This window comes from Eriocheir sinensis, unplaced genomic scaffold, assembly GCF_024679095.1.
Source record: "Eriocheir sinensis breed Jianghai 21 unplaced genomic scaffold, ASM2467909v1 Scaffold65, whole genome shotgun sequence".
NCBI lineage: Eukaryota > Metazoa > Arthropoda > Malacostraca > Decapoda > Varunidae > Eriocheir > Eriocheir sinensis.
Window position 1 is genome coordinate 13,565 of NW_026111998.1, and position 16,436 is coordinate 30,000.

Genomic DNA, 16,436 nt, shown 5'->3' on the forward strand with positions numbered 1-16,436 from the left:
TATAGTGGCGCCATCTTGCATTGGCTCATGCTGCCCCCCGGAACTCGTTCTTGATTCGCTCGGACGGCTTCCTCTAGAGTCCGGGTTGATGGGTGGTCTTCAGGACAGCATGTGGGTAGTTTTAAGCCACTCGGCGGTGACTGAAAAATCCGAGTGGTAGCGTGGGGATTCGAGCCCGCGTCGTCCATCACGCGGTGAATGTGGGTCCAGTACGCTACCACCTACGCCACCGCCTACCCTACTACTACTATTACTAGAGGAAGAACAGTGACAGAAGAGATACAACAGCCGGAAAGGAAACTGGGTATTAAGGTACAGAAAGAGAGAGAGAGAGAGAGAGAGAGAGAGAGAGAGAGAGAGAGAGAGAGAGAGAGAGAGAGAGAGAGAGAGAGAGAGAGAGAGAGAGAGAGAGAATCCGTAGGAAGGTAGTTTATAAAGTAAAGATTTGTGCCAGATTCTATCGAAAGCTTTCTATATGTCTAAGGTAACTGAGAAAATTTCCCCGGAACGGCTAAGAAAAGATGACCAAGAGTTAGTTAACAAAGCAAGATCACCGTTTGAACGCCCCTTGCGGAACCCATACTGCATCCATGGCGATCAGATAGAAGATTAGAAGTGGATAGATGGTAATGAATCTTCAGGTTAAGAATGATTCAAAAGCTTTAAAAAGACAGGAAAGTAAAGCTATAGGACAGTAGTTTGAGGGATTGGAGCGGTCACCATTCTAAAGCACAGGCTGTATGGAGGCGTACTTTCAGATGGCAGGAAATGCACAGCTTGAAAGGCAGAGAGGAAAGAGTTTGATAAGGCAGGGTGTCAGGAAGGAAATACAGTTTTTAAGGACCATAAGTCCTCTGAGGATTGAGGACAGAGAGGGCAAATAAATAAATATATATATATATATATATATATATATATATATATATATATATATATATATATATATATATATATATATATATATATATATATATTAGATTGAGAATTGTATATGAAGAGTGAACGGTTTCATCATTCCAATATTTCTTCTAAATTAAACAAGTATACGAAAGATTTTAAAATGAAAACTGCTGTTTTAATTTGTGATAATCATAATATAACCATCAGAATCATCTCTATCCTCGTCATCATCACCATCAAATAAAATCATTGTAACCATCACAGTTTTATTTTTATCAGATCATTGAATTAATAGAAAGGATGACCGGAATTTCTCAAAACTGTGAACAAATACACATTGGTGATTCTTATCGAAACTGTCCTCCTGACAACATACCACACACTCACACGAACATGATAATGAGCTGCCTCACAGCACCAGAAACATAACTTTCTATTACTGTCTTTCTTTGCAGGTAGGCTCTGGTGAGATTGTGGCAGAAGAGGACGAGTGGGAGGACGTAGAGGAGGTAGACGAGGTTTGTGAATTGGAGGAGCCTCAGGAGCATGTGCAGCCATTTGGCGAAGCCTCTGCGGACAGTCGACGAGAGATCGTTTTCATCAACTCGAGTCACCAGACATGTCCTCCTGGAGCTGCAATCATCTATGCCACACTCAACTCGGTTGGTTCCAGGAAATGAGATGGGGGTGGGGAGGGGCAAGGTGAATGTGGGGCCAATAGAAGGATGTACAGAATCGCACGAGTGCATTATGCATATATATATATATATATATATATATATATATATATATATATATATATATATATATATATATATATATATATATATATATATATATATATATATATATATATATATATATATATATATATATATATATATATATATATATACACTGAGTATTGTAATGTCATGGTGTTGTTGCAGTCCTGACGGTGCTATTTCCCTTTCTAGATAGATATGACCAACCCCCTCTTCCAGTCAGGAGGATTGGTACCAAATTGTCATATGGCAATCAAGACGGTTGCAGCCCACGTTTCGTGGTCTCCCCTCCGACTTTGAGCAGTTTCGCACTGATGTTACAAATACCAGCTGCCTTTCCATCTCACAACCTTGCCGTAGCTCCTCTGGCCTCGTCAAGAGAGCGTGGACTTTCGTCATTGATTGAATCAGCAGTTGGTAGCTGCTCACTCGGAGGGTCTGCCGTGCACAATTGCTTGAAGTACTTAGCTCAGCGAACCTTCTGCCCATTCGTATCTGACACGAAGGAACTATCTGCTTTTCGAAGAGCGCTAACCTAAAAGCGGAACGGAGCTTCATCAAGGTTTGGTGGGCAAGTCGGAGCTCATCTGCGTCGAAATGGCCCTGGATGTTATCAGCGATCTTCCTGGCATCCCTCTCCCATGCGACTGAGCCATATATTGGTCTCGATTCCCAGCAAACGCCTCTACTCGATGTTCTTCAGCGTTCCCCCGCCTCCCTAAGACAAAATCACTCCTAGACCTCTGTTGCTCTACAGTGCACTCCCATTGTACAAGATCCTCAAGGGTGCTGAGCACATTGAACCGAATTGAGGTTGGCACTGCTTCCTCATGAGCACATGCCAATTCCTTAAGTCTCTCGAGATGAACCACAGTATTGTTGCATCCTGTCTTGACTTGAAGCTTCAACGTTGCAACAAGTCTATGATCAGTTTCAAAGAACTCTATATCCCGGAAAACCTTGCAGTTCTGAAGGATCCTCTAACGAGTACTTATAAGAATGTGGTCAATCTCCTAAGCTCTGGTATCAAGAATCTACAATTTGCAACTTCCTGAACCTTGCAAAATTCAAGGAGATAACCGTTTGTGTTCTTAGTACCAAAAACATGGGGACCAACTTCTAACTCATAGCCAACTCTGTAAGTTCTAGTAGTAATATTAAAGTTACTTAACACTGTAGCAAAAGGTAACAACTGGGACTGAACCAGAGCATTTTAGCATGAGGAATAAGTAAAGCATGTGGAACGTTTATCTTTACCCCAGAGACAATCACCTTTCGTAATGCACTGGAGTCACATGGAGAGGCCTCTGCCACTGAAGCAGTAATCATTAAACGAGGAAGGAGAAAAGTATATGCTCAGGTCATCCCACCAAACGGTAAACGGTATATGGAAATCGAGTGTGATAGAAGGAGCCCAACGAAGATCATAGATTTAACAAAATAAGCAAAAGCGTTAGAGATTAGGAAAAGATACAGAGTTTTGGGGAGACAAGGTTGTCAGAGACACGTGTAGGAAGCTGAGCCAACTGCTTTAGATCTAACAATAATATTTTCCCGACAAGATGGAGAATTGTTCTGGGCACGAGAGCAATAACATTTTGGGGCACAGAGACGCAGAATCAAACTTCGGACTGATATCTTGGATAGGAAACATAGAAGAACAGAATAGCGATTACTGTTAGTAGCCTCAGAAGTCTGGTTTCGCTTACGAAGAGAAGGTTAGGTTTAGAGAACCACACAATGGAACTAGACCAAATAGCACGAATGTTGTTAAAGTTAATAAAGAGGAGCTATCAGGAATCCTGATTTAAGAGATCTCTCTAGGTCGTCTTTGGGTTGCCTCCGTAGTATAGTGGTCAGCATGCCTGGCTACTACTCGGCGGGCCCGAGTTTGAATCCCGGCCCAGGCAGTCGGCATGTAACTCACCCAGCTGTTATTCCTCCGTTTCGGGTTGGTCGATAAATGGGTACCTGGGAATAGAGCAGGTCTTCCCACGCGCAAGATTTGACGTCATCAGCAGTATGAGAGAGAGAAGGCGGAGAATAATAAGGATGTTAAGGGTTGCCAGGGGCGACCTATGCTGAGGGTGGAAGTCAAACAACTGGTAAGGGACACCAGGTTTATGCTGGGATCACACATCTGCGATTTCGCTTTGCGACGGTTGGCGATTTTGAAAATACATGATATTGTGGGAGCATCGCCAATGTCTTGGCGAGTTTGCCTCTGTTTCAACTCACAGCAACATGGCGAGGGAAGGTCGCTCGCCTATACGCACACGAGGGCGACAGGCGAGGGGACGTCAAGGTGAATCGTGCGTGAATGCGTGCGACTGTACGCAGAGGAGCCCAATTTTGAAAATAAAAACCGTTGCGACGGTTCGCGCTGAACGCAGGGCCTGGCGACTATGCGCGACCGCCCCTCGTCTAGCAGCTCGACGAGGCTCGACGTCGCACGCATGGTCGAGAAAACGTCGAAGGCGCGTCGCAGTACGACCCATAATAGGCGGGCAACACTATTGAGCTCTCTCTACCCCCCCCCCCCCCCCACACACACACACTGACCAGAAATTAATCTTCGCACCCTGCATATCCCGACGCTCTAACGCTAAGGTTATTATTTCGGCTGATCAACCTTAGAGGTCTTCAATATGGTCAAATAATCCCCATCTGGCAACGCCAGTTGCTTGTATCGATTCAAATTTGATAGTCGGTTAGTAACGACCACCCAGTGCTTCAAGTAAGTAGTAGCCCGTGCCACCCTCCCTTGCTGTCGCCGATATTGCTTTATTGTTTCTTGCTTCTAATTTACCAGTTCTTAACCTGGGGGTCGTGATCTCCTGGGAACAAAGTAAGTTATTTGAGGAATATTGGATTTTATTCATATGGTGTAAGGTTTTCTGCATGTTATACCGTATCTACAACTTATGTAATAAATTGTAAATAGAAAGTTTTACTATCTGTAGTAACTTGCTAATAAGCTAATGAAGTAGTCCAGAGAAATACATTATAATTTTACTGTGTACTCTAGCTAATAATTTTACTGTGTACACTAGCTTATAATTTTGCATTTTGTTAAACCAGGCTATTAATTTGCATTTAGGAATACTATTCTATTATTTTGTATTCATGAACATTAGGCTATTATTTAGCAGTTAGGAATAGGCCTACTATTCTATTATTTTGTATTTATGAACACTAGGGTATTATTTTGCAGTTAGGAATACTATTCTATTATTTTCCATTCATGAACACTAAGCTATTATTTAGCAGTTAGGAATAATATGCTATTATTATAAATTCATGAATATTAGGGTATTATTTTGCAGGCAGGCAGGGTAGTGGCGTGTGGCAGGACAGTGCGAGTGCGAGCGAGTGGTCGCTTGCTAACGGTTTTTCACACCCTCCCGCTCGCTCGCTGCCATCTCCCTTTCCGAAGCAGCGTCGCTGCCATACGCACGATGTACAAAGTCGCTCGCATATACGCTCGCATACACCGCGACCCCCTGCGTTTGACGAGGATATGCGAGCGCATACTGCGATGGTCTCTCGCTTAACCGTGCGAATAATCGTGCGATTTGGCCAATATCGCAGACTTTCTGCGAACTTTTTAAACATTTTAAAATGTTCGCGCGACGGGCTGGCACCCGCAAGTCGTACGAACTTTACCGCGCGACTATTGCGACTAATCGCAGGGGCGTCGCTACGATGTCGAGCGTATATGCCGATTTCGGAAATTTTCAAAATCGCCAACCGTCGCAGAGCGAGATCGCGGATGTGTGATCCCAGCATTAATCACAAATAAGGGCGGTGCTCCTAGGGAGGACAGCGACGACGGCAGGAGACAGCCGGAGCAGGACTGCAAGGTGATGTTGCCCTGGGATCCCTTCAGGTAGACGGAGGCAGACGTCGGGTACGGTTCCAACACACCTCACGGGACGATGACACAGTTCATCCTTGCAGGAGACGCAGGTAACGGCCGACGGCGTAACAGGTCCACCGCTGTCAGCTCCCCGAAGTGTCCAGCCGGTCGGTTCACCGGCGGAATCGTCCCTCCAGACAGGAGACGATAAGGGACTACCAACTCTGCTCAGCCCAAGGCAGGAGTGTGGAGTCGAGAGTGGGTCCGTCAAATTTGCCTTGGTGACGAGCAGGAGAATCCACGTCACCTTCGTTAAAACCGTGGAGTAGCGAGGCGGTGAACGAAGCCTCGGAGCGTGTCGGCAGCTTCGCTTCCACATCCACGTTCGTTGAAGCCGGGAGGAGCGTGGTGGTGAACGAAGCTACGGAGCTAGTCGGCAGCTTTGATTCCTCCCGAAGCAATGATGAGATTGATTCAAACCTTTGTCCTGACACACCTCCCCCAACAAGTAGCATAAAAGAGAATAAAGTGCAACCAAAACAATATTGCTGAACCAGAAAAGTGCAAATCCAATAGCAATTATTTACATGACCTGCTCAGGAAGTCTGTCCCACGTTATCCTTCCCCGCCACATGTACTAAACGGTAGCGGTAGCTCTGAAGGCTGAGGGACCACCGGAGTAGTCTGTTGTTTGACTTTGACTTGGCAAGGAATATTAGGGGCTTGTGATCGACTTCCAGGATGAATTCCTTACCCCGTAAGTAGTAATCAAACCTCTGTACGTGGAATACTTCTCACGATCAAGTACATATGAACGTAGGAGTCTGCAAGAGGCCGGTAGGCCGGTAGGCCTGAACAAGGCAGCTCCTTTGAACCTAAACTCCCGTGTATCTATTTTTGAATGTGACAATTGTATTGGCACTCACCACATGACTGCTAAGCCTATTCCACTCATCCACCACCCTGTTAGTAAACCAATTTTTGTCTATGTCCCTGTTGAATCTGAATTTATCCAGTTTAAACCCATTTCTTCGTGTCCTACCCGGTTCTCTTACCAACAGAACTTTATGAATATCCCCTTTATTAAAGCCCTTCATCCATTTATAAACCTCGATCATGTCTCCACGCACCCTTCGCCTTTCTAGAGAATGCAAGTTTAACTGTTTGAGTCTTTCCTCGTATGGCAAGTTTCTCAACCCCTGAATCATCTTAGTCATCCTCCTCTGCACCGATTCTAACATTTTGATATCCATTCTATAGTAAGGTGACCATAACTGAACCGCATAGTCAAGATGAGGTCTAACTAATGCTAAATATAGTTTGAGAAAGACTTCTGCGCTTCTGTTGCTTCCGCTCCTTGAAATAAATCCCAGTATCCTATTTGCTCGATTTCTAGCTTGAATGCACTGTGCCCTTGGACGGAGATCAGAGCTCACTAAGACTCCTAAATCCCTCTCGCACCCAGATCTGCTTATGAGAGTGTCATTTAAGCAATAGTTATGAGAGGGGTTGTTCCTACCTACACTCAGAATACTGCACTTCCCTACATTGAACTCCATCTGCCATTTATCCGCCCAGTCATACAATCTGTTTAGTTCACCCTGGAGAATACTAGCGTCCTGATCCGACTCAATTACTCTACCGATCTTGGTATCATCTCCAAACTTACTGACTAATTCCTGTATCTAAGTCATTGATATAAATAATAAACAAAAGTGGACCTAATACCGAAACTTGTGGGACCCCACTCGTAACAAATCCCCAGTCAGATCTTTTACCATTGATTTGCACTCTTTGCTTCCTATTGCTAAGCCACGCCTTGACCCAGTTCAAAACTTTACCCTTTACTCCGTGAGCCTGTAATTTAAGCAACAGTCGTTGGTGAGGAACTTTGTCAAACGCTTTACTAAAATCAAGATAGATTACATCATAATTTTCATCTCTGTCTACCGCCTCAAATACTTTATTGTAGAAGGACAAGAGATTGGTGAGGCATGACCTACCTTTCGTGAACCCATGCTGCGAGTCGTGAATTAAGCTATGTTTCTCTAGATGCTCCCGATTGTTCCTGGCTATTATGGACGCCAGCACCTTGCCTATAACCGATGTTAAGCTTTGAAGCAGCTGACCTTTCCCCCCTTCCGACTGGCGTATGAGACCGAGTAGGGGACGTTTTCGTGATACTGAAGTAACACTGCTCCTAGTCCCGTAACAGAGGCGTCAGTGCGGAGTGCGAAGGTGAGGCTGGCATTAGGTAAGTTCAGCACCGGCGGAGATAGTAGGGCCGTTTTCAGGGTGTTGAAGTGATTTTGTAGCGGGTCCGACCAAATCAAGGGTTCTTGGCTTCCTTTCCGCAAAAGGTCCGACAATGGGCCTGTGTGAGAAGAGGCTTGAGGGATGAACATACGGTAAAAGGAAATCATACCTAGGAATGAGCGCAGGTCCTTCTTGGTGCGTGGCAAAGCAATGTCTTGAAGTGCTTGGATCCGGTCGTTAAGGGGCCGTAGTATCTCCCCGTCCACCGAGAAGCCTTGGTATTGAATAGACTTGAAACCAAACTTGCACTTTGACGATCGAGCTGTCAGTCCGTATTCCCTCAGGCGTTGTAGAACTGCACGAAGAGCACCGAGATGGTCTGTCCAAGTAAGGGATTAGACGAACACATTGTCAAAGTAAAAACTGATTTTTGTTAGTCCCGCAAGGACGATACGCATAAGCCGTATGTAGGTTGCGCAAGCGGTTACTAGACCGAAAGGAAGTCTGGTGAATTCCATCAATCCCCAATGACTTGGAAAGGCAGTAAGGGGCCTGCTTTGTTATGAAACTGGTACCTGGTAGTATGCCTTTGTAAGGTCAAGCTCGGAAAAGTATCTTGCCCCGGAAAACTTGTGCAGGTCTTCTTCGATTGTATCGATGGGCTCGGCGTCGAACACAGTGATGGAGTTCAGGGAGCGATAATCCACGGCCATCCTATATGTGTCGTCTGGTTTCCGCACCATCACCACGGGAGAGCAGTGCGGAGAAGAGGACGGTTGGATAATGCCCTGGTCTAGGAGGCGGTCGACTTCTTCCTTGGAGTCAGGCTGTAAGTGAATAGGTATGGGGTACAGCTTTGTTTTAAGACGCTCGATGGTAATAAGCTTGATGTCATGTTCTAAGGCAGATGTATACGCGGGAGTCTCTGAGAATACGTCCTGATACATCTTTGATAAGGAAGATAAGTCATTTTGCTGTTTTAATGACAAGTCAGGACTCACAATGGTTGAACTTGGTGGTGAACTTTCATCTGTTCGGTCGTCTGAAGTGATAGGGAAATATTTTACTCCATCAGCCTCAGCGTCTTCCTCCAAAATACACATATGTACGACACTTATACCAACTCTTCCAAAGGGGAAGTTTCGTCAAGAATGTCAGCTTTCTGGACGTGAGCTCTTCTATGGTAACGCTTAAGCAAGTTCGCGTGATATAACTCTTGCTTATCTCCATCCTCAACAAGGTAGTTGACCTTGTTACGTCGCTCCAATACCTTAACCCTGGATTGGTTACCCTAAATTTGAAGAACGTGCATGGCAAACTCGGGAGAATTTCTCCCGGAAAAGGAAAAATAAAAAACTAAACACTTCGGTAGAAAATATTTTAATTTTGAAAGTACACAGTGAAAATATAGCTCTTCCTCTTTCATTTGGCCTATACTAAATTAATATTGTCCTTCAAAGTGTGTATGAATTTTAATTTTCAAAATATGTACTAAAATTTTTTAAAAAAATAGCAACTATTCTGACTATAAAAAAAAAAAAATGCTATCCCCATTGGCTTCTCCGGTGTGAGTGGTGCATGATAATGGAACCATACTATGAAGGAGTCCCATCCCTCCTGCTCGGGCACAAACTGTTTGGGAGACACAGGAAAAAGGGGTATTTTTTTTTGTACGCAAATAATAATTATTTTTGTTATTTTTCTCTTCACACTTTTACTATGGCAAACTATGGCTTGAAATGACATAAAAAAATCACAAAAACATCAGGAAAACACTCACCAATTAGATGCAGTCACCACAGACAGGGTATAGGTGGCGAGGGCACTTTGGTTTGGCGCACCTGTTGCACCTGTGGCGGGTCTTCCTGTCTAACTTCCCTGGACACTCAGCACACCGCACCAACGCACCCCTGCTCTCTGAGATGGTTATCCCTGGTGAGCCTGCTGAACTGCCTAATGATGGTACATTACAGACACTGGTGATCAAGTGTTGCAGAGGGCGGGACAGGGGTGTGCTCAGCCGTGACATTGCCCAAGGTGTGATTAGTGCCTTGCCCACTTGCAGCATGAACTTTGCGTGGCATGGCCTTGCCGCCTCCTCTCTCCACATTCTCGCAGTGTACTCGTATGATGTAGTAGTTGACATTGGCAGCATTCAGCATGTCATAGAGGATGCAGAGTGGCCAATGTCTAGTCTTGCGGTAACAGGAGTTCCAGGAACACATCTGGTCGAATGTATACCTGCCTTAGTGCCACTGTAAAACTCAATAATCTCCAGCTTTCCACTGGTGCCGATTTTGGGCTGAAAGTGCTGAGATGACAGCAGCAGCACCAGTTTCTTCTTGGTAGATGAGCTCCCGGGCACCACATGTACATATAAAAGCAACACTGGGAGAAATTCTCCCTAAATGCAAAATAAATCCTAAACCCGGCAAGAGAGCTGGAGCACACACTCACCCTCAACCAAGCCAGACAAAGCACAGAAGGTACATGGATGGGCTAGCCTACCAAGCGCCGCCTCATGTGGAAATTATATGACGACAAGTTTACGACGGGAGATAATCTCCCCAGGTTGCCGATCCAGGGTTAAAGGGGCCAGACCAGGCCATGAGTAGCTTGCTGCTGCTATCAGGCAGTAATACCAAAAAAACTTCGTCTCCTGGCTGAAAGGTGCGGTCCTGCGATTTCAGGTCAAAATAAGTCTTGTACAGTCGTTGGACGCAAGTGTTGACACAGTTTCCAAAATGTTTCGGACGCCGCTAGCGAAAGACGGCAGCAATCCAGCAGAGCTACATTCGAGTTATATGTGACGTGCGTGTGTGTATGTGTGTGTGTGTGTGCAAGGATCAAAGAGTGTGTGTGGGTGTGAGAGAGATATTATTTAAGGATTTTTCTTACGAAACGGAGCATCGACTGCACGCCGATTGTTTCTTTAAAAAATCTGTTATGAATGCTCTTGTTTCCACTAGTGCACGCTCTGTAATAAGATTTTCTGCATTCCATAAGCTAAATACCTGCTTGGCTTTGGTCGTTAGTGTGTATTCTGGAGAGAGAGAGAGAGAGAGAGAGAGAGAGAGAGAGAGAGAGAGAGAGAGAGAGAGAGAGATTAATTTCTCTTAAGAAAAAAAAAAGTTACTGCAAAATAATAGCCTACTTTTCTTAAATGCATAATAATAACTTAGCATTCGTAAATGCAAAGTAATAGCCTAGTTTTATAAATGCAAACGAATCGCTTAGTATTCTTAAATGCAAAATAATAGCTTTGTCATTCAATTCAATTCATATATAGCCTACTAGTTTCTTAAATGCGCCGACTGGTATGATCGATGACGTCATTGCATAACATTGTCAAGCGAGAGTTAAATGGTGGTATCATAATATATTTTTAGACCATATCAGAATATTTGTGCACGTTATCAATGTTTTCTTCGTATTTTCTTAGCGAGAACGTTGCAGGAATGAATATATTTACTCAAATGCATAATAGCGTTGGAAACAGCTTTAGCTGTCAATGACTAAATTTGAACGAAATGTAAAGAGACATTTTCGTCCGCGAATTACAAACTTGTCATCAGTGTGCACAATTGACAAATTCATATCAAATAAATTATGGAGAGTGTATAATTTTATGTAGTGACATATCTGAACATTAGCCTCTTTCCATGCGGTGTATATATTTTAAAGTCGGAGCCGGTGAACGAAACTCATTGGACAGTGTATCAACACTTGTGGCCCACGATTGTACCTGGCGGCACTAATATCAGCGTTCTGGGAGGCGAGTTGGGCACAGTCAGCCAGCTTATCCTTAAGCTCAATCACATACTGGAAGGAGGACCGGTTGTCGTCAGAGAGGTGCTTGTCCACCCACAGGTCCTTCAACACCGACAGGGGACCCCTCACGGCCCGACCGTAGAGTAACTCTTATAGGGTAGGCGGTGGCTGAACAGATAGCAAGACGGCCCCGCGTTCAGGAGGACGCGAGTTCAATCCCCGGCTGGTGCCACCAAGCTGGGATTTTTCAGCCGCCGCCGAGTGGCTTAAAACTACCCACATGCTGTCCAGAAGACCACCTATCAACCCGGACTCTAGATTCTAGGATTAAAGATGAGCTCCGGGAGGGCAGCATGAGCCAATGCAAGATGGCGCCACTATAAACACTCGCCTGCGCCAGAACGGGCTGGGCCGACCATCAGGACCCACCGGGAAGAAGCCTTGGACCGACCATCAAGATCCACCGGGGAGAAGCCTACCGGCGCAATAGGCCAAGACGTAAAAAAAAAAAAAAAAAAAAAAAACCCTCTAAGGGCGTGAACCCTGTCCTGTCACTAGGGAGCTCGCGGAGGGCAAACATAGTGGGCACTAGGTAGCGATGCCACTCCCGGGGCTTGTCGGCACACAACTTACGGAGGGAGCTTTTCAACGTCGCGTGGAGCCTCTGGATTCTACCGTTGCCTGCAGGATGAAAAGGTGTTGTAAACAGAGGCTTTACTCCAAGTAGTCTATGCAACTCGCCCATCAGTTGCGAGGTGAACTGTGTTCCACGATCGGAGAGTACATCCTTGGGAATGCCAACTCTAGTCAATATAACCAACAACTTCTGCTACTGAAATTGGCAATGGTTCCGGAAACCCAGTGGCCATGTCAATAAGGGTGAGGATATACTTGTGGCCTTCGGAAGACGGTGGTGATATAGCCCCTACGATGTCAATGGCTACTCTTGAGAAGGGCTCACTGAGGATGGGCATTGGTTTAAGGGGGAAAGGCCTTACCTTCCCTTTTGCTGACATCCGCTGACAACGATCACACGACCTGCAGTAATTCTTGATGTCCGTGCCCATTCCTGGCCAGAAGGAATGATCTCTAACCTTCTTCTCCGTCTTCCGGTGTGAGAAATGGCCCGCCAAAGGAGCCTCATGAGCGACAGTGAGGACAGTGTCCCTGCAATGACATGGGATGACGAGGGAGTGCTTTCCAATCTTGTCCTTAATTTTGGAAGCACAGCAAGTTTTGTAGAGTAACCTATCGATGTACTCTAAAGTGGACTCTGAGCCGTCCCGTGAGAGAATCTTAGTCTTGGAGTCTGCATCTCTGCGAACAGATTCCAAGGAGGGGCAAGAAGATTGTAAATCGGCGAACTGTTGAGAGGACAGAGTGTGAGATGGTAACTTAGGTAGCACTAAAGGATGTATCCTCCTGAACTTGGCAGCTCGCGTTTCCACGGCCTGTACTGTTCTTGGCACGTCTGGGTCAGGCGGGACGTCTAGGCAATGCTTCTCCTTCCTCACGTCAGAGTCACCAGGGCCTCTGACTCCTAGAGAGTTTCCAACCAATATGGATCAGAATTTTATAGGGGCCCGCAGGGCATCTGTCCATCCCTCGAAATAAGGGCACCGAGTAGAACACCTAACAAGGGGAAAGGTATTAATCCTGCCAAGGTAATCTGCTACTTTTACCCTTTTGCAGTTGGAAACGCCATAATCGGGAAGAGTTTGTTCTGAAACAATTATGCAAGAGCAGCCGGTGTCTCGGATGATAGTTGAAACTCTGGCTCCGTTAACAGAACCAGAGGTGCAGAACTTTCTAGGAGCAGTCACTGAAGCAGAAACCCACCTTTTCATCTGGAGAGGAAGGCGGCCTTGATCTACCAAACTTGAAAGCGGCAGGGTTTTGGGGACAACGAGGACGGGTGTGCCCCGCCTCTCCACAGTTGTAACACTTGACTGCAGGGAGTTTCTGCTTGTCCTGGTCCATGGATGGGGTAGCTGGAGAAGTGGTGTTCTTGGAAGCAGCTGTCTGGGAAGGGTGCTTCTTGGACTTCACGGCCTGATGGTCATATTTCGGGTAAGCCGCGTGAGCAATGGCCCACTGATCAGCCAACTGGACGGCTTCATCCAGAGTGGACATTTTACGTTCCTTCAGGAACATACGGGCTTTTGCGGAAAGAGAAGAGGTAAATTGGTCCAACAACATGAACTCTCTTAGAGACCCGTAGTGCTCAGGGACGTTGCAGGACTTTAACCAATAATCAAAGAGTCTGCCTAGATGGATGGAGAATTGTTGAAAGTTTTCCCCGACCCTTATCCTTGCACGTCTGAAGTCCGATCTGTAGGCGTCTGGGGTTTTATTGAAGCCCTTCAACAAAGCCTGTTTAAGGAGGTCATAATCCTTTGTAATTTCTGGCGAGAGAGACTTACCAGTGAGGAGGCTGCCCAGGCGAACAGCGTAGGTGTCCCTGGAGACGTTTAGTAACTCTGCCACTCGCTCGAACCTTATGAAGTAGGAAGCGATGTCTTCTCCATCCGTATAAGTCGGTAGTCTTGGCCTGGCGACCGGGTCGGCGAAGTGGAGAGTACCAGAGGATGGTCCCCCGTGGACGGCTCGAGCTTGAGCTAGCTCGGTCTCAGCCCAGAGCTTAGCAAGCTCAAACTCTCTTGCCTCGCTATCAGCAAGCAGCTGGTGTTCCCTTGCTTCATTCTCGGCCTGCAGCTGGTGTTCCCTTGCTTCTTTCGCTTTTTCTGCTTCTAGCTTGAGTAGTGAAAGTTCTCTGTCCTTAGCTCGATCCTCTCTTGCTGCATTTTGCCTGGAGATAACATAATGGCCAATGTCACTCCCCACTCCGAGACACTCGGCTTCCTTCTTTAAGTTCTCAGTAGAGACATCCGCCATCCCCACTTGAAAGAAGACTATTACTAGGCAACGAGCAAAACAGCCGTAAACAGCGAGCAAAACAAAACAAAGAGCCACTGATACTTTAAAGTAATCAAGAGGCAAATCAACCAAAGTTTTAGTTCAGAGGATAGAGGAACTAGTCGCACCTAGCTTACAGTACTCAACAATGGAGTGATCCAGATCCCACACCCATAGGAGCACACACAATACCAAAATACTACTGAGGTGATGTCACAGAGAACTAAGTCTCAAAATAGTCAACCATGAAGGTCAAGCCGACCGACAACGAACAAAACTCGGCAACAACTATACTTACTTCTGGGCATAGAGACAGCAAGTAGCGGTGAGTACTTCGACCAACTTGTCACCGATCCAAAACACGTGACCACCACTCAGAGGTCAGCACACAATCCTGGCGAGGTCGCCACAATGTAAAGGTTGTGCCAGGGGCGACCTATGCTGAGGGTGGAAGCCAAACAACTGGGAATGGACACCAGGTTTAATCACAAATAAGGGCGGTGCTCCTAGGGAGGACAGCGACGACGGCGGAGCAGGATTGCAAGGTGATGTTGACCTCCGATCCCTTCAGGTAGACGGAGGCAGACGTCGTGTACGGTTCAAACACACCTCACGGGACGATGACGCTCCGACAAGAGCAAGCTCATTATAGTCGATATCTAGGCACTACCAGGACCTCCACGCACCACACATCCCATCCCCCTTGCTCAAGGGGAGACAGTAACCACTCATTGTCAACGGAAAAAATCCCGGCCTGAGCGGCCTATCAGGCCGCGAAGCCTGTGGCGCAGAGCTTTTACCACTGTGTGTGTATTATGATAATGATGATAATGATGATAATAATAATAATGATAATAATAATTAATCAACGGTTTGTTGAGGATAAAAGGCAGCCTTGCGGCTGAAAATATACAAACATACAGAGCAAAGGTAATAAATCATAAGGTAACAAGCAACAAACAGCTAACACGCACAAGGGGCAATATGTATTGTGAGGTACAGACTGGCAAACCATCTAAGTTTGCGATGGGAAGGGCGAGTTGTAGTGCTATTCTTCTATCTCTCTGTTCTAGCTCTGATTGGGATCAAGTGGTTGACATGCCTCATCAACCTTGGTGGTTGAGGGGCTGGGGGAGGGATGAGGTTACGGTGGGTGGGGTGGGCGAGAGGCCGCCGTCCAAACCTCACAAGCGTCATGATTATAGTGGTCGCATAGCTTGGGCAGGCCCAAGGTTTGGAGTGACTCCTCGTAGGTGGTTTAGGCTGTGCCAAGTATTGTCCTGCATGCCTTCTTCTGCATTCACTCTAGCTGCTCTCTCTGGGTTGCTGTGAGATTAAATGACCAGGCAGGTGAGGCGTATGTGAGCTTGAGGAGGATGAAGGCTTTGTAGATATGAATGAGCTCACAAGGAGGAACGCCAAAAGATTGTAGTCGCCTGAGAAGGTAGAGGTGTTAAGTAGCAGCTCTGGGATCATGGTGATGTGAGCCGTCCAGTTGAATTCGTTATCAATGGTTACGTCAAGGAGCTTGGCTGTTTGCAACACCTGGAGGCTGTCTTGGCCGATGGTGATAGTCGGAGGGATGATGTTTTGTGCTCCCAGGTTGATGTGCATCACCATGGTTTTGGCTGTATTGATAGTGACATCGTTGGTGAGGGTTCACTGCTTCAGCTTGTTGATGGTGTCCTAAAGCTCGCTGAAGTCAGGGTTGGCGCTGTTAACGTCAACAGCAATGGTGGAGTCGTCTACGTACTTCCAGTGGTGGCCTGTGTCAATCAGGGGTCCATTAATCAAGATGAAAAAAAACAAAGCGGCCCCATCCTCGTCCCCTGTGGTACCCCGCAGGTGATGGAGCGGTACTTAACGGCCAGGCTTCGCTGAAACAGAAAGCTTGCCAGCAACTCCACAAAGCTCGGGCGGATTCGAAGCTTCACTGCTTTTTCAATTATTAAGGTGTGGTTGACAAGATC

General features: G+C 46.2%; 1 protein-coding gene across 1 annotated transcript in view; it reads left to right on the forward strand.

Moving 5' to 3' along the window:
* The window catches only part of LOC126993648 (gamma-aminobutyric acid receptor alpha-like), a 31,416-nt gene that overhangs the window by 4,102 nt on the left and 10,878 nt on the right, over positions 1–16,436 (forward strand). The window contains exon 3 of the mRNA XM_050852815.1: positions 1,356–1,562. Coding sequence (XP_050708772.1) covers positions 1,356–1,562 — 207 coding nt within the window. The remainder of the gene's footprint in view (positions 1–1,355; positions 1,563–16,436) is intronic.